Source organism: Carcharodon carcharias, chromosome 20 (genome assembly GCF_017639515.1).
Source record: "Carcharodon carcharias isolate sCarCar2 chromosome 20, sCarCar2.pri, whole genome shotgun sequence".
In the NCBI taxonomy this organism is placed as follows: Eukaryota; Metazoa; Chordata; class Chondrichthyes; order Lamniformes; family Lamnidae; genus Carcharodon; species Carcharodon carcharias.
In genome coordinates this window covers 69,220,273-69,239,190 of record NC_054486.1, presented here as the reverse complement: position 1 = coordinate 69,239,190, position 18,918 = coordinate 69,220,273, and the positions used below count along the sequence as shown (strand labels likewise).

The window sequence follows — 18,918 nt, the reverse complement described above, 5'->3', positions numbered from 1 at the left end:
GTTGTTTGTACATTGTTTCTCCTCTCCATTACTTCATTCTGGTGCCCCTCCCTCTACCAGATTAGTTTAAACTCTTCCCCTCCAGGGAGTTATCCCATCTGTTTCCCCTACCCCTCTTTTGGACACACTCGCACAAGAGAAACCAACCTTAAAAAGGGCCTTTCAACCCTCTTTCTTTACTCATCCAAGATGATCCTAAAGCCTGTTACAAATATGAAGTTTGAAATTATGTTTTGAGATTGCCTCTTTAGTTTATGATAAAATAGGGAAAATGAAGGACCTTATTGTAGTCTGCCCTGAATTCTGCCCGACAACAAGCTTGGGTGGTGCGGTTGTTATGGGGTCAAGAGGAGCCCAAGACAGGGGATTTGCTGAGAAGGTGCAAAATGTTCACATCTGTGGACAATGGCGAGAGCATCTGTGCTGACTGGGTAGACTGTTAGTCAAGCTGTTAGGAAGGTCAGCTCTTATAAATGGTTATACTTTAAATTATCTATTTAATTCCAAGATAGAATGGATCTGGGGGTTTGAGGATAGCTAATTAACATTCCTACCTGGATACAAGATCCATGTGATTAATGTTACCACAAAAATGAGCTTTGGGAGAAGTAGAGTCCATAGAAAGCCATAGTAGTATTGACATACAGGTGTTTCTAAGATGTCACTGAACCTGTCAAAACAAGCCAGCCTGCGAGAACCTGAGAGCAAGGCAGCCATCCTGAAACTGAAGCAGAGAAAATGTTGACTCTACTATTCACCACACAATGTGGGTGAGAATTCACATTTCGATTGAAAAGGTGAAGTTCAAGAGGATTTAAATGAGGCTGGATGATACACCTAGCTTTGGCTAGGGGGTGGAATCTCCAGGGTAACCCTCATGGTGAAAAGTGAGTTCAGGGATTAGACGTTAGTTGGGTGATAACTTGTAAAAAGATATGACTTTTATCGGTCTTTACAGGGATCATAAGCCCCTCTGATCACTACATCGGGCTTTAAAATGACTGCAGGAATTTTGTGTTCTTTACCATACCCAGATCTCCATCGCATGTGTTGATCAGCCTTTGTACGAAGTAGAACTTTTTGACTTCCTGCAAAGATTTCCATCATTCTCTTTTTTTCCTCCTTGCAATAGGATTTGTTTTTTTTTTTTTTTGCTTCACCCAGGACATTGTGTATGCTGTTGTGTGGAAATATTGGGAGTCATAATGCCTAATTGCAACATGGCTAAATGAGACAGGTACAATGGACCAACTGGTCTTATCCTGTCCATCATTTTTGTATGTTTTGTATTAGTCATAAATTTGCTTTTCACTAACACCAACTTGCATCCTTTGCCCTACTCAAATGGTTTAGTATGAAGTAGTCTTCTGAATTTATCTTTTAGATACCACTCACTGGAGCCGATTTACATCCTGCAGGCAGGTGCCCAACACGATCGGGCATAAAATCGCACGAGAAGACATCGGGCGAGCGTCTTGATGTCATCCTGCGCTCGCATAATATTTCATTTGGTGGGCACGTGCAAAATTCTGAAGCGTGCTCACTGACAATAGGGCAATTAAGCCCATTAACAGTGTCTAGTGTTTGCATTGCTTTAAAAGAGCTGACTCTTGGGATGATATCACCATGAGGAAACAATTCTATGTAAGTCAAACTTAGAGGATGGAGACAATTAAAGTGGTGTCACAAGGAAGGGGTCAAGAATTTGGAAAGCTTCTCGAGATCACTAAAATACAAACCAGCCCTCCAGCAACTTTTCCAAAGGCTGAAGGGGCATGCGAGTAACAACTAGCAAGCCAGAATGAAGAGCAAGGAACTCGTAAATGTAGTCCAACATTTGGCCGCCTCTTTCACCGCTGAAGTTGAGGTGGTCCTCATCAGATGTTTGCAAGGACAGGTGTCAATACCATTCCATTGAGGACTGGAACATACCTGTAAGAAGGCACATCAAATTTCAGGTCACCACTCAGCATTACTGTCCCTGCACATATGTAAGCTATAGCACACTGTAGCTGTTGGTGCCCTGCAGAAAATGGCAGCTGCTCATTATCTGTCTCTGTTGATCCTGATGCTGAGAAGGCAGATTACCACAGCCATTTCCAGGTTGGCTTACCAGGCCCCATAGAAAATTTTCAGGAATTGGTCCAGCTCCCAACTGAAGTAATGCAGTGAATCTGCTGCATGAGCCAGCAGCTTGTTCCATAGGATGGCCATTATCTTGGAAAAGAACCGCCTGTGGACACCTAACTTCGTTCTACACTTATGTAGCTTAAACACATGACCTCAGCAGGTACCTTTAACTCTCTAGTCATTTGTAAGTGAGGCTCAAGGTCCAATATCTGATGGGCTTCCGGTGTACTTGTTCTAGCACCGGGATTGCTCTTGGCTGTTGAGTCAGGAAACGGTTTTGTATGACTTCAACAAATCATTCAGTTTATGTTACCTTCAACCTTAGATATCTCGTCTCATATTCAAGCAAGTTAATTCTTGATAAATTAGACTCCCAAATTAAACAGACTGTTTCAAATGCCATAGTAATTTATTTCCAGCAGGTTTTATCGTATGGAACTAATTGACCTGGCAGCCTATAACAGGCATCAATCATGAATTAATGGCCATGAGAATCCAGATCAGAAATTGGACTAATTCCCTTCCTATTTCTTAACTTTATCCATATAGATTTTGTCTTAATGTTGTAGCCTGTGTTCTAGAACTATGATAGAACTACCCCTCTTCATCCTGCCTATCTCTAAAACATTGTGACCAGGACTGAGTTCCCACTCTATCCAAACTTAAACCTGCCTCTTGTTATGACCATGAAAGTCCTTGGAGCTGCTCTTGCTCGGCTGATTTTAATTCAGCAGAGGAGGAGCTGCTCAGGGCAATTTACCAACCTATAATCTTATGAATGCATCTAATTCTCCAATTTTGTTTTGATCTCCTTTGCTCGTATACATTTTTATTAGGATTAAAAGAGTGGGAGAAGAGGCTGATCATTTCAGACAGAGCACACTTGGGTGAGTAATTGATGGTAAAGCTGTTCAGCAACATTTTAAAATCTGGTTTGTTGAAAGTGTCAGACTTTGAATTTCTTGCTAAGAATTGGTGCATTTTTGGGGGGGTAATGTTTTCTCTTGCATTGCATTTTCTATTTTTCTTAAATTGAATGTGATATATATTTTGAACTGAGCTTTCTTCTATTTAATTTGACAGTGTTTGATTTTCATCAAGCTGTTGATGGACTTCAAGAAATCCAGCGTCAAGAGCAAGAGGGGAAAAAGTAAATATGCTCGCCAGTGTAAAATGTGTGCTACAGCAAAGTTAGAAGAACTTGAGTATGGTACTAAAAGTCTTGCCTGTACTGCATTTACTTTATAGAATTGATTCCGACAATAACAGCATGATCAGAACCAACCTGGTGATTATAATGATATTAGATTCCTTTGAGAGGGGGCTTTCCAACATGTTCGTGACCACCAGTTATTTCCAACACGAGTATAGGGCGTGGACGTGAGCAACATTAAGATAACATCTGATTGTAATTCTGATGTAACCACAGGCCAGCAAGCAGCAATGTGTTTTTACAATATTGGTCTGTGTAGGCTTTTTCTTAACTTCAGGAAAGATCAGTGTCCTGATTAGCAATGGTGAAAATGCATCCTTAACTGCACGTACACAGTGTAAATGGTGCAGCTTTGGCAGCAAGGTAACTGCATCACATTACAGAATAGCTTCCAGTGTGAGGTATCACTTGGAAAGAGAACAAATGTGCAGTTACCTATGCTACATTTATCTTTAAACATTTTCTTTGTAAAATTTTCCTTTGTCAAGCTATTTTTAGTGACATGAGAAGATATGTGTTGCTGTATTTTTGTTTTAAAACCAGTAAAGACTGGGTTTCTTTCCTATGCTACTTTAATGTACTGTATTTGTTTTTCTAGTATTGGCACTACAAAGAAAGGGATAGGACCAACATACTCTTCTAAAGCAGCACGAACTGGTCTCAGAGTCTGTGACCTTTTGGCTGACTTCAGCAACTTCAGTTCCAGGTAATGGTGCAAAAACAGTGGTAAACATCCATTCACCATGGTACTGAAGTTAGCTTATGTACAATGTGTTGACCAACTTGGAGATGACACTAAGTAGCGATGGAATGAACTTAAGCCACACTTGTGCACTTCCATACATGATTACAGGCTCACAGTCAGGTTGCCAAGGATCACCAAGTGTTGCTGAATATGCAGAAAGGAGCAGATAAATATTTTAAAGTGGAAAATTAATGTATACAAAATAAAATATTTTACAGTTCCAAATTCACACAGTATTTTCAGACCTGCTAAACTGTCAGTTGTCTGTAAGTACTTACTACGTGTGAAATGTTGACCCTTTTTTTAAATGGTCTACACTTGTGTGAGGTATGGGGACCATTTGGTTCATAATGATGTAACAGCAAATAATGTAAATTATTTTCAAATACAAATTTACTTCAAACCTATCCTTTTATCATCATTGAAACTAAAAGAGGTGACAGTGGGGCAGTGGCAATTAAAATGAATTGATTGAACTAACCGCTCCATTCCTACGATAATCATGCTAGTTGCCATTTGATCTCCAAACATTAATTTGTGACTGAAGTAGCTACCTGAAGCAGACACTCCTGTAGACACTCATTATAGGGAGCTATGTTGTTTCATGATTGGTAGATTTCCTATGGACTTTTGAACATGGAGATTGTGTAAGACAAAAAAGACAGAAACAATCTGATTAAGCTATCAGAGTTATCATGGGCACCATATTTGTGTTCAATGCTTCAGATGGAAGAACAGTTAAGACTAAGAAGAGTAGCAGCAACAGCCAGGACAAGCAGATTAGAAGACAGCAAGTGAGGGAGCTGTTTGTGAAAGTCCTTAACTAGTCCAAAGGGCCTATAAGCCAAGAGTCAGTTTTCTGAATCGGGAAGCTGCATTACATCAGGCAGGCTGTCGCTGATCTATGCAGCCCTCTCAAACAGGGCCAGGATTCCATGTTTTGCCAGTGACTGTAGGTCATTACTTCCCTTAACATTTTGCATGCTGGTTATTTCTCTGCTGTTACATGGGACATTACTTTCATCTCCTAGTTCAGAGTGTGCAACTGCATTAACTGCACATCATTGCATTCATTGGCAGGGCCAATGGATGAACCAGCTTTCCATGGGTGTTTAATCAGCAAGATGGGTAAACTCTGGGATTTGCCATAGTGGTTATCTTTCATTATGTCCAGGGCCTCAGAATATACTCATATAGCCACCAAGGGGCCAAAAAATGAAGCAGCATCTTTTGTCAACAGAAAGCACCATCACTTTGTCCAAGTGCTGTATGATCACATCAGGAGAATCATGCAACTCTGTGCTAGTTTCTCAGCCAATTTTCTGCCCATGCTGCTACATGTCTTTATATATCATATGACTGAATTTTTCTAGCAAGCATCTGGTGAGCCACCTTAGGTATGTCTTCTGAAAATCCATGCACAAATTTTAAATTTGTTTTCATGATGTAAACAATATTAGCAAGGCTACATTTCTTGCATATTCATGGTTGCCATAAGAAAGTGATGGTGGGCATTCCACTTCAACTGCTGCACTTATTGCAGTTCCCTCTATAATGGTGTTAGGCAGAGAATTTTAGAACATTGATTCAGTCACAGTGAAAGAATGATTGACTGACACCGAGCCAGGAGGTAGCGCAAATAGATATTGTTTAGAGTGGATAAGGGCTGTATTCTAGGAATCCAGCTGCACCAACTTTTATGCTTTGTATCTAAATCCAAATCATTTATTTATCCCAAGAGCACAATCTTAAAATTAGGTGTTTATGTGAAAATAGGATATCTGTTAAAAAACAAACTGGATTCAAAGACTTTGGAAGACAGGTTAGCAACATGGACAAGCAGGTGAAAATTAATGAATGTGTCAAGTAATATACTTTTGGGAGAAAAAATTAGGAATGTAATCATACTCCCAATGGAAAGATGTTAGTGTGAATAAACAAAGAATCATGGGGTTCAAATACATCTGAAAAGTGTGCATACAGTAATGAAACATGCCTACAGCATTTTGGGTTTTATAATTGGGGGTACAGGCTTAAAAAAACAATAGATTTCTACTAAACATTAGCTAGGCCATAGTTAGAGAACAATGTGCAGTTGGAAAACTATGGGTGTTCCATAATAGAATGGCATTAAATGACAGAATGCACACAACATAGATTCACGAGGATGATGCCAGGAATGGGAAGCTATAGTTATGAGGGTGCACTTCAGATACTGGAACTTTCTGCTGGAGTGGTAAAGGCTAAGTATAAATTTAATGAACGTTTATAAAATTCAGATATTTTTATAGTGAACTGAAAAAGACCGTATTGCTAACCTGTCTTCCTGGAGTCTTTCAAAGTTCACTTTGTCATTTAACAAATGTCCTGTTTTTAGGTCAGGTAATTTTAAGATTATGTGGCTCTGGTTGAACAGTTAGTGATGAGGAATTATCAACTTAGTGATAACTTTTCTTTTAACTCTTAAAGTTAAGAGAAATTTATTGACCCAGGGTTATTGGAGCTTGAAATGCTTTGCTACAGGCAGTGGTTGAGGCAGAGTCCATTGCATCCTTCGAAGGAAAATTGGGTAAATGTTGGAAGCAGAAGGTGATAGAGCAGTACAGGGGGGAGAATGGTCTGCACCACCATTTTACGTGGGCGAGACAATTAAGGCCTGCCCAGTATGACATGCTCTTGGTGGGGGGGTGGGGGGGGGGGTGGTGGCGCAAAGTGCCGCCTCGGAGATTGGTTGAAGTTATAAAATATTTTAAGGGTTTAAAAAAAATTTTCCTAATGTCCCTTCATGTGACACCGTCCATTACTTTCATTTAAAAATATTCCGAAAATTTTAAATCCCTCATGAAACCTCATCTCACCCATGGATGAGGTTTCATGCTTTTTCAGAAAGCCGCCTGAGTTCTTCACCTGCCTGACCAACCTTAAGGTTGGACGGGCAGGTCCATTAATCATTTCAATTACTTTTTGAATGGCCTTAATAGGCCGTTGACAGGTCGGCGGGCACGCAGCCAAGTTGGCTGCATGCCCGCCGAACTGAAAGTCTAAATGAAGTGGGGAGATGTCGGAACGCACGCCCGATGTCACTCCACGTCATTTTACGGGTCAGCGAGCGGGCCCTGTCCCTGCTCGCCAACCGGAAAAAGCTGCCCAGGGAGAAGGCAGGACAGTGGGATTAGTTTTAAATTGCTCTAGTAAAGAACCAACAAGAACACAATTGGCCAAATGACCACCTTCTGTACTATAAACGTTTATCGTTCTTTTTCAGATTATAAGTAAATCCCCATCATCAGGAACTGAAGCTAATAAAGACTTTTTATATGATTCTTCAATCCTTCACAGGTTTAAGCTTCTGGCTCAACAATATCAGTCCATGTTTCCAAGTCTGAAAATAGACATCGAAGGACAACTTAAAAAATTAAAGGTAAAACGATGAAGGAGATATTAAAAAAAAATCAGCATATTTCTGGCATGACTCAAAATTGCATGTGAATGTACATTGCTGTTAGGCCACTGCATGATAAACTTTATCCTTGATATTAATTCACCTCGTACAGTAATTCCAAATGATTTTTTTTCTGTAAGTGATTACAGTGTAACTATGCTTAAATAATACTCCATGTTTCCTATTCATTTCTACAAGTTTTATGGTTATCCAGAAGGAATGTTTTTAAAAGAAAGGAAACTAGAAGTGAGACAATAATGTAAAGTATGAGGATACATACCCTCACAATTAAACAGAATAACCTTTAGGATCTGGAATTAAACAGTATGGGTGTGCGATACTATAGAGTGCTAAAGTGCGGGCTAATCTTACACGTCACCATACTGAGTTCAGAATCTCATTCTGTGGTGGAGGAATCATTCTGAAAGCCAATTACTGGCTGCCTTTGAATACTTCCTAGTGAATGGTTCAAGGAAGAAAGGGCAGGAACCTAAGAGGTTATTTCTTTTGCTGTTCCAATAATTAAATTATATAACATAAAGGGGCCCTAAAGAACTAGAAAATTTAATGCACAGGTTATTTCTTTTGCTGTTCCAATAATTAAGTTATATAACATAAAGGGGCCCTAAAGAACTAGAAAATTTAATGCACAATGTAGAAGAAATATTTTCTTTTAACTGAAAGTGGAGGTGTTTACTTTGACAAACAGGAGTTGTTTACCTTATTGTTAGTGATCATTTAGTTTACTGTTAGCATTCTCTATAGGTCCGGGGTTCAAATCCAATGTCAGAAAGTTCTGATGCGTTAAGACTGGAGCTCAGGCTCTGAATATTGGGTTGATATCCAGCAGGATACTCAAATTTAATTGGTATGGGTGTCCTCCAGCATCATGAGTTGTGGGAGTGCATAAAATAGCTTCTGGGTGTCAACATAGACATCATCCATAGACACTGTTCTTACCGCCACCATGTTAGTGACCTCAAAAAAAAACTCAACTAGATTAATTTGACATGAATGCAAACCTATGCTGGATCTGCTCATACTAGTTCAAATGCTCAGCCATTCTGCCCCGATGATTGATTGATTGGTAGTTGTCTTTTGGATTTATTGTGGACACAGCTCTATGGACCACCATCACAAAAAGTCTGGACAGATATTTGTCAGTTATTCACATAGATTCAGTTTACCGAGTTCATAGAGATTTTTTAGAATCTTTGTGTAATACACCAAGTTACATATTCAAAGGAAATAGTTTCTTGTAATCTCAGGCTGTGGTTGCTGCTTGGCATTCCGAGGTGACCTGAGAAAGTCACAGTGGGCCGCCTTCTTGGAACCTCTGCAGTGCAAATCTTCTCAGTGATACAATTAAGTAGCTTGATGGGCCACTTGAGATAGCAGTTAAGCGCCAACCACTTTGTTCTGGGGTTGGAATCTCATTTCAGCCAGACCAGGAAGGAATATCAAATGTTACGCTGAACCAGCTGCATTTCCAATGACAATTCAACAATGTCATAATCACTTTTTTCTATTAAAGGCATCTTTTTAATTATAGATTTTTAATAACTGAATTCAAATTCACAACCTGCCATAGTGAGATTTGTACTGATGTTTTCTCCGATTACTAGTCCACACTACCTTCATGGGACCAATTTTCATTTTTTTAAACCTAGAAAACCAAGTTCCTGATGTCAGAGGAAAAGGACCTAGGTCTCCATCTATGCCCTAAAACATATATTTCAGGGATCTCCCCAGATGAGCAGAGAATGGAAACATTCTAATGGAAGGCTAATGAGGTAGTAGCAAAGTCAACATTCTTCCTCATATTTCCGTTGGCCCCTGTCCAACAAAAGCCAAAACAACAGAACAAGTTTGGGGATCTGAGAAGGGGTTGCCAGCAACCTCTTTGAATATCCTTATGAGGTAGCAGGGGCATCATTAGGTTTTGAGATCTACTGGCAGCTATTTTTCGACAGCAGTCATAAAAACCCAGATGTGCTAGCCAAAAGGCCCTCCCCTGCTTTGGTGTTGAAAGCTTTTCCGAGGGACATCCCTGTACTGGGTATCTCTAAGACTATGATAATTACATGAATTTAATTACAAATGGGTGCAGAGCAGGAGCTCAAAGTATGGTCATATTTGTCCCTTAAAAGATGTGCATCATTCACTATCTAGACCATCCATCTCATTAGTGCATATGGATGGGTACAGATGGCAAAGGGGTGGAAATTAGTGTGAACTCACGAGTTACAAACATACAAATTAGGAACAGTAGTGGGCCTCTCAGCCCTCTGAGTCTGTTTCACCATTTTAATAAGATCCTGGCTGAACTGATTGTAACCTCCACTCTACATTCCCAACTGACCCCTATAACCTTTCATCCCCTTGCTTATCAAGAATACATCTACCTCTGCCTTAAAAATATTCAAAGAATCTGCTTCCATCTTTTGAGGAAGAGTCTTTGGAACTCTCACGACCCTCAGAAAATTTCTCCTCAACTATCTTAAATAGGTAACCTCTTATTTTAAAATGGTGACCCCTAGTTCTAGATTCTCCCATAAGAGGAAACATCCACCCTGTCAAGATCCCTCAGGATCTTCTACATTTCAATCAAGTCGCTTCTTACTCTTCTATACTCCAGTGGATACAGGCCTAGCCTGTCTAATGTTTCCTCATAAGACAAACTGCCCAATCGAGATATTAGTTTAGTAAACCTCCTCTGAACTGCTTCCAATGCATTTACGTCCTTCCTTAAATAAGGAGACCAATACTGTACACAGTATTCCAGATGTGGTCTCACCAATGCCCTGTATAACTGAAGCATAACCTCCCTCCTTTCTTATTAAGACCATAAGACATAGGAGCAGAAATTAGGCCATTTGGCCCATCGAGTCTGCTCCGCCTTTCAATCATGGCTGATAAGTTTCTCAACCCCATTCTCCCGCCTTCTCCCCGTAACCTTTGATCCCCTTACCAGTCAAGAACCTATCTATCTCGCTCTTAAATACATTCAATGACCTGGCCTCCACAGTCTTCTGTGGCAATGAATTCCATAGATTCACCATTCTCTGGCTAAAGAAGTTTCTCCTCATCTCTGTTGTAAAAGGTCTGCCCTTTACTCTCAGGCTGAGCCCTCAGGTCCTAGTCTCTCCTACTAATGGAAACATCTTCCCCACGTCCACTCTATCCAGACCTTTCAGTATTCTGTAAGTTTCAATCAGATCCCCACTATTCAATTCCCCTTGCAATAAAAATATTCAATTAGCTTTCCTAATTACTTGCTGTACCTGCATACTAACCCTTTATGATTCATGCATTAAGACATCCAAATTCTTCTGCACCTGAGTTCTGCAATATGTCACCATTTAGGTATGCCTCTTTTTCATTCTTCCTGCCAAAATGGACAGTTTCAGATTTTCCCACATTATACTCCATTTACCAGATCTTTGCCCACTGACTTGACCTATGACCCTTTGTAGCCAAATTATTCCACTGCACAACTTACTTTCTTACCTATCTTTGTCATCAGCAAATTTAGCAACAATACCCTTATTCCCTTCGTCCAAGTCATTTGTATAAATTGTAAAAAGTTCAGCCCCAACACTGATCTCTGACACAATGCCCTTTACATCTTGCCTACCCTCTGTTTCCTGTCAGCTAGCCAATTTTCTTTCCATGCCAATATGTCACCCTCTGAACCATGAGCTTTTATTTTTCACAACCTTTGATGTGGCACCTTATCAATGCCTTCTGGAAATCTAAGTACAGTATGTCCACCAGTTCCCCTTTATCCACAGCACTTTACTACTTTAAAAAAAACTCCAATAAAGCTGAACTACCAGCCCTCTGAGTTGGCTGTTATAAGGGGCGTCCTTAATAGAAATGACTCCTGCCTATAAACTGCTGCCTGGGGTCCCACCAGCTCTCTCCCTCTTTCCTCCTCCCCCCCACCACCCCACATTCAATCCAGTAGCGGAAGTCTTGCTGCCTCTGGAATACCCTGGCCAATGGAAGAGGCATTGATTTTGTGGGATGTGGGAGTAATAAAAATACAGAACTTACTGTGGCCTGTGAACTAATGGTACCTGCCATTCATTATAATTGTCCCTTCACTTTTAATTTCCATGAACTTTTGCACTGGGAGTTGCTGAAAGTTAGAGATCCAAGTGACACTATGCCCTTTACAGGGCACCTTAGATCTGTATGAGCTGTTACAAGTCTATGCCCCTTTATTTTTGAAATATGATTTTTCAACTGTCAACTGACTGGACATTTTGCAATTTGAACTGAGATGCAGCAAATTGCTAAATGTGCAGGTGATAAATCAACAAAGCACCCTCAGGGGAGTGGGAAGAGTCATGTCCTATAATTCAGACACCCATCAAAACTCATAACTATATAAGGAAGAGATATAAAAAATGCAAAGCACTGGATATTGAAACAACGGCTGCCTTAGACAGATTCGCCCAAAACTTCCTGGAAATACACAATGGATAAAGTATTTCAAGGCAAGGCTGCCAGACACTAGCAGTTGGATTTTCATGTTGCCCGGTTCAAGAAGCCAACTGAACCAGAAAGCTACCAGCGAACCAAGATCTTGTAATAATTGCAACATCTTCCACATCTGACCACACCCAAGAAACCAGCTAACCTAAATTGGCCACAAGGTTTAAAATCTATGCCTCAAGGATATCAAAAAGCATTGAACCATGTATTCTTGTACCTTTTTTTATTGGACTCTAACTCTTCTTTCTGATGTGTGTTTGTGCATGTACGTGTGCGGGTTCTAATGACTGCATGAGGGCTGAATGCTTGACTGACGTCACTTTTTGTTTTTCTCAGGTTTAGAGGTTAATAAATTTGCTCTTTGCTTGATTGGCTCCTTATTGCTCTTAGCTTAAATATTTAAATATGTTCTCATTTGGAAAAGGCATATCCCCATAAAAAGAAACTTAAACCTTTGTGACTTTGAGGAGGTTGAATAGAGGGAGCCAGCTCACCCTTTCTCACCTGGTCATAACATAACAGGACAACAATCGGATTGAAGTATTGTTAATGAACTGTTCTGAACTAAGCATTGTAAGTTAGAATAGTGAATTCAATGTTAAACCAGGTACAGAAAGCAAGAGAGGAAAAGATTGGATGAACACAAAAAATGAGGAAATCATAAAGTACAATCATGTAATTTAATTTAAAAATCTTCAGCAATTATAATCTGAAGGACAAAGTCTCCACATCTCTAAAAGTTAATTTTCAGTGCCAATGAGATTGTTTGGCAGTAATTAGGACCTCAGCATTAGAAAGGATGCTTGGACTGAATGGCCAAGCTCCAACTTTTTGTGAAGAGATGAGTCTATACTTAAAGTCCACTCAGGAACTTAACGCCATTCAATAAATTAAAGGGGAGCCAGACAGGGAGATGTGCTATTCCTCTATAAGCCACATAAAAATGGCATCTCGGACAGCTGCTTCTGGATTCTTGCATTTAATAGGATATCTGCATTTACCTGAAGTTGTCTAATGTCAATAAATAACAGTGAGCACTATTGGCCTTTACTGTAAAAATAATCACTGCTAAATTCTGGCTGAGTATGAAGATATTTACATACATGGCACTTTAATTTCCCAGAACCTGTTAAGTTAGGCTATGCTCTTTCAGTGTGTGGAGCGCATTTATAATTTAAAGAAAGAGGAAGATCCTAACAGGTAGGTACTGTGTTTGTCAGCTACTTCAAATGACCTGCTTCAACTCATCAAATTTATATTCTCTGCTACCTGGAGTCCTACAGCTGCTTGTTGTATTTTTGTTTGCTTAATACAAACTTGCCAATCTCTCACAGGACTAGTAAACTAAAAGTAGGTTCAGTTTATTTGAGGATATTGTACAGGATTGCTCAAACAGATTTGCTATAAAGATTCAAAAGCTATTGTTAATAGGAAAGTACAGCTGCAATCCTTCTCGCCACATGCTGCTAGCTGAACTGAAAGCTACTCTGCACAATGTCTGCTGGCCATATGGTTTACATCCTGGCTACTTATTAATATTTTCTCAAAGCTATATCACAACATTGCTAAAGACACAATCACGGTAAAATGTTGTCACAGCTGTTTGAATTCATTCTTATATTGGACATTTGAAGACTTAAGAACATTAAGAGAGGTGATGGCATAGTGGTATTGTCATTGGACTAGTAATCCAGAGACCCAGAGTAATGCTCTGGGGACCTGGGTTCGAATCCTGCCACAGCAGATGGTGGAATTTGAATTCAATAAAAAATCTGGAATCAAAAGTCCAATGATAACCATGAAACCATTGTCGATTGTTGTAAAAACCCATCTGATTCACTAATGTTCTGCAAGGCACAAGTCAATAATGTGATGGAATACTTGCCTGGATGAGTGCAGCTCCTGCAACACTGAAGAACATCTAGGACAAAGCAGTCCACTTGATTGGCACCACATTCACTCCCTCCACCACCGACGCACAGTAGCAGCATTGACGTACTGCAGGAATTCACCAAGGCTCCTCAGAGAGCACCTTCCAAACCCACGACCACTACTACCTAGAAGGACAAGGGCAGCAGATAAATGGGAACGCCACCACCTGGAAGTTCCCTTCCAAGTCACTCTCCATCCTGATTCAGAAATATATCACAGTTCCTTTGTCACTGGCACTGGGTCAAAATCTTGGAACTCCCTTTCTAACAGCACTGTGGGTGTACTCCACGGTGTACTCCAATGCCCTCCACATGGACTGCAGCGGTTCAAGAAAGCAGCTCACCACCACCTTCTCAAGGGCAACTAGGAATGGGCAATAAATGCTGGCCCAGCCAGCGAAGCCCACACTTCATGAATTAATTTTTTTTTTTAATTTGCTCCCGTACAGTTTCACCTAGAGATTCTGAAGTCAATAAGTACAAGTTTTCTTCAGAAGAGAAACACGTCACATTCAAATTGTACTTCTGTAATATAGAAATGAATGGAAGAATGCCTGCTCATACAGAAAACTTGCTGTTAATTGAAGCTCGCTCTTAATTAGAATCACCTATATTTCCAACTTATCTGCGTTCTTTAACAAAAATATGCTATAAGATTCTAACTCTCACTTGTTAGGAATATGCTGAACGAATAAGGCCAATGGTGAAAGATGGTGTTTATTTTATGCATGAGGCTCTCCATGGTCCAGTGAAAAAAATTCTTGTGGAAGGTGCCAATGCAGCATTACTTGACATAGATTTTGGTAAGTTTTACTGATTAAATAAAACTGAATCTGTATAATTATCAATAACTATTAAACATTCAGGTATAAGCAATGTGAATTGCGATTCAATATTTTGAAGCACATGCCTATTAGCAAACATTTATTTCCTTCCTGTCATGTTATTGCAATACTAATGAGCTAAGATCAATAGTTGGCACAAAATGTTTCCAGATCATATCATTTTTGCTGATCACTAACTTGGATGTTTCTTGCTTCACTGAAATTATTGTGTTCCACTGCAGCATTGTTATATCTTCCAGACTAGCATCAGAGGGCATCCACCTTGGTTGTGGATATCCTGCTAAAAGCCAATAAGCCCAGGCCAGTTTCCTTTCAGGGGCAAGATGATCCAGGCCTGATTGGGTGGAAAATGGTAACGCAAGGAATCGGCCAAATATTTGTGACCCAAATATATATTTATTGAGATTAATTGTGGCTGAAGTTCAATAGAAATTAGCACTTGTTAGACTGCTTTCAATGCAGACCAGTTCTTTGTTGAGATGTTCAGAACTGCTGTGTAGGTAAAACAAGCAGATACCGAAACAGGGTTGTGTAGTGAAGACTTAAAGCGTTCAGATTTATGTGATGTCTTTAGTTCCTAAAACAATTCGAAATTTGTATAACAGTATTAGGATTTCTCAATTGCAGAGCATCCCTAATAACAAAGAAAAACATTTTGCTGCTGAAAGGACCTCTAAATTTCTAACCCTTCAAAGACAGCTGTTTTTTAATTATTTTCTAAAATTTTATAGTCAACTGATGTCTATTAATCTTTGTTCGTGTTTTGCAAGCTTGAAGGTAGAAATCTTGAGCAATCAATATAATTAGCCTCTCCTTGGCATGGAGTTTCACCAGTAGATAACATCCTATTGCTTAAGAAAATTCACAGCAAACAAAAAAAAAGCCATTCAGCCTATCAAGTTTACTTTGTACAGTCAGTGATACCAACTTTATAGAGAACCAATTTCCTTCCCCAATCTCCTTTTTAAAAAAAATCAAGCTGTATTAAATATGACTATTAACATCAACCCCATCTCTCAAGGGATATAGATATAGCTCCTTTATAAGGGTGCCATTTGACCTTGAGTCAACTACTTTCCCTAGGAGATTTTCCACAAATCCATTTTCCTGGGGGAAGAAACCCTCCCTCTCGAGGTATATGAATTTTGTGCTCATCTCCTTTAGTCCAATGTTTGTTACCCAAAGCTTTTAAATACTTTTGAACCTCTGTATCCTGTCCACCCTCAGGTTTTTTTTTCCAGTGCTGATGGTTTTAAGGCTGTACATGCACAGATGCAGTGTCAGAGCCAGTGATTGTTTAAAGTGAGATAAGCTTAAGTGCAACTCTGCTTTCTGTTGCTGAATTATGCATTTTCTTTTACAAGCTGGTGTCTTATAATTGTTTTCTTTACAACAAAATCAGCTAATGGAAAAAAGGAGTACAGCCATTGTAGTGTCCTTTTAAATAGTTATTCAAGCAGTGAATAAAAGATAACTGGGAATGACAGGTCGATATTTTATTTCCAACACCCAGTTAGTGTTAACTGTGGAGTTTCACCATTTTTTTTTAAAAAGCAATAAAGTATATATTAAGAAAAAAACCATCACCTGATGGGCTCAACCATGATCCTGGAATCAAATCTCATTGTTTACCAATTGAGCTCACCAGGCCAATGTAGGAACTCCCTACACAAAGCCTTTCCACTAGATCATTTATTCAAATATATCATTTATTTATTAAAAATATCATTTATTGGTAAAAGTTGCAGTTAAACTGGCCATTTTACAATGTTAAGCTAGCCTGGGAGCGAAACAGTACGCACCCACCATTTGGTGAGATAATCTGTGTATTCCCAGCGACTGCAAAGCAGGCAGAGTGCACGTGTAGCCCTTGACACCTTTTCATTTGGCAGCAGGAATTATAGTGTAGTTTTAATTGCTTGAAACTTTCTTCATTTCCTCTATGCTTGATCAAATAGTATTAGTACCTAATTCAGGCCAAACATGCAGTTCTGCATTGGTTGTATGAATATATAACATGCCTATTTTGTTTAATAATTTTTAGATTAATATCTTGGAAAATGTAATTGTTTAATAAGGCTGATTCCAGCAACTGCAATTTATTTTTTTTCTATTTAAAGGAACTTATCCATTTGTGACATCATCCAATTGCACTGCTGGAAGTGTATGCACAGGGTTGGGTATTCCTCCATCGAACATTGGAGCTGTATATGGTGTTGTCAAAGCCTATACCACTAGAGTCGGTATTGGTGCTTTTCCAACTGAACTAACAAATGTAAGTCTGGATTTTTCACAATAACATTAATAGAGTTGGAAGATTGAGTATTTGAAGCACGATTAAAATTGTGTAGTGAACACACTTTACTCCCATCAGTTTCAGTGCCTATGCAACTCTTCAGACAGTTACCGACCAATGAATTTTTCCCCCTCCTGTCACTCAATTTCTTAAGTGTTCGCACTCTCTCTCAAATTACTAAGCTTCTGTACTATTCCAATAAATGCAGCTAAAATCTGAAATTCACCGAATAAGAAAAGTCACAAGTGAAAGCCCAGGCCTGGCCGTGATGCCAACCCCCAGCCATCATATTCCAGTTTGGAATACCAACTCTGAACCACAGTGAATAAATCTTAAAACTATCTTCCAGTTGTGATCAATTAGAACTATTTCTACAAAACTATATTCTCTGCTAATGATGCTTATTTAGCTAGAGCTAGGCGATGTAGAGCTGAATTGCATTTTCACTTTTAACTCCCTGTAGTGAACTGACTTTCTTCAGAGTTCAGGGATTTAGTGAGAGACACTGTCTGACTGTAACTGCGGAAACAGCCTCCACTGTGGATTATATGAAACCTATAGGTGTTTCTTCCACGGATTCTAGGTTATTTATAATAGGTATGTGATCCAAGGATCAACAGAAATTCTTGGCAGGATCAGGCCAAACCTAAAGTCGGACTGGCGCAGGCTCTCAACTAGGCCTATACATTACTGAAACTTCAGCACTTGAGCAATTCCGCCCACCCCAGGGGCAATATTTTATGCTCCCCTCCATGTCAAGTTTGGTGGCGGGAAGAGCAATTAATCGGGTGGGATGGAGAACCACATGACTGCCTTTGCTGACAACCCCATTCCACAAAAGCCCTCTCACCATCATTTACTCCTGGCCTGGGTCACTCTGTGATCCTAGCCCTCCAGTGGGTGCCATTCCAGCAGCAGCCACCATCTCCTTAGTGGCGCTGCTGTTCAACAGAGCTGCCAGCTCTCTGTGGGTGGGACTCCGCCCCTGGTGTCCTGATCCTGTGGAAGGCCCGCTGGTGACTTCTCAACTGCCTGATTTAACACAATAACCGCAGGCCCTCCTGCAGAAAGCAGCACAGGCCTCTCGCTGGCTTTTCAGCCAGTGGCCAAGACCCCTGTCACCACCATAAAATTCCACTCCTCCCCTTTTGTGCTTGTCTGATCCAGGTGTATTTTCTAGGGCAACTATTTTGAATGAGCAAGGATGATACCTGATGGTGATTCACCAACGATTGGATGCATGATAGTGTGGTGTAGAATATCACTTCAAGAATGCAGAATTGGGCAGCTGCATGTAAAGCATTTTAATCTCTCCTCTGCCAGTTTGGATTGAGGTATCTTTAAAAATAACTTATTTCTTTCAGGGTGGGTTACCACACCTCAGGTGGGATAGATGTCCATGTGCAGCATGTTGCAATGCTACTGCATTGTCTCCTTAGTGAAGTAAAGCCACTTGACACCACCCCTGCTGTGTATAGCTTGGAGTGGAATATGTTTTCGTACAGTTGCATTCTGTGTACATGCAAAATTGACAGGCAGGAAAACTAGCTTAAGTCTGTTACATACAATGATAGCCAAACCATCATGGTTAAATATTTCTTCCTAATACAGGGCATGGTACTCTAGATGTGGTCTGACCAGCAAAATGAATAGTGTCAAATGGTGCCCTTTAATTTATACTAGGGACAAAATTCAATAGCCTCTAAAGTATGGGTGCAGAGATCACAATGTGGGATTGACCAGTGGCTGTTACTTCTGATGCACCTACTTCTGCCTTCTAACCTATATGATTGTATTGTACAGTCAGTATTAA

The 18,918-nt window shown here is 39.9% G+C and overlaps 1 protein-coding gene across 1 annotated transcript in view; it reads left to right on the top strand.

The window, feature by feature from the left end:
• Positions 1 to 18,918, top strand: part of adss1 (adenylosuccinate synthase 1) — a 72,854-nt gene that overhangs the window by 25,491 nt on the left and 28,445 nt on the right. The window contains exons 4-9 of the mRNA XM_041214538.1: positions 2,967 to 3,017; positions 3,214 to 3,280; positions 3,942 to 4,049; positions 7,428 to 7,509; positions 14,641 to 14,767; positions 16,930 to 17,084. Coding sequence (XP_041070472.1) covers positions 2,967 to 3,017; positions 3,214 to 3,280; positions 3,942 to 4,049; positions 7,428 to 7,509; positions 14,641 to 14,767; positions 16,930 to 17,084 — 590 coding nt within the window. The remainder of the gene's footprint in view (positions 1 to 2,966; positions 3,018 to 3,213; positions 3,281 to 3,941; positions 4,050 to 7,427; positions 7,510 to 14,640; positions 14,768 to 16,929; positions 17,085 to 18,918) is intronic.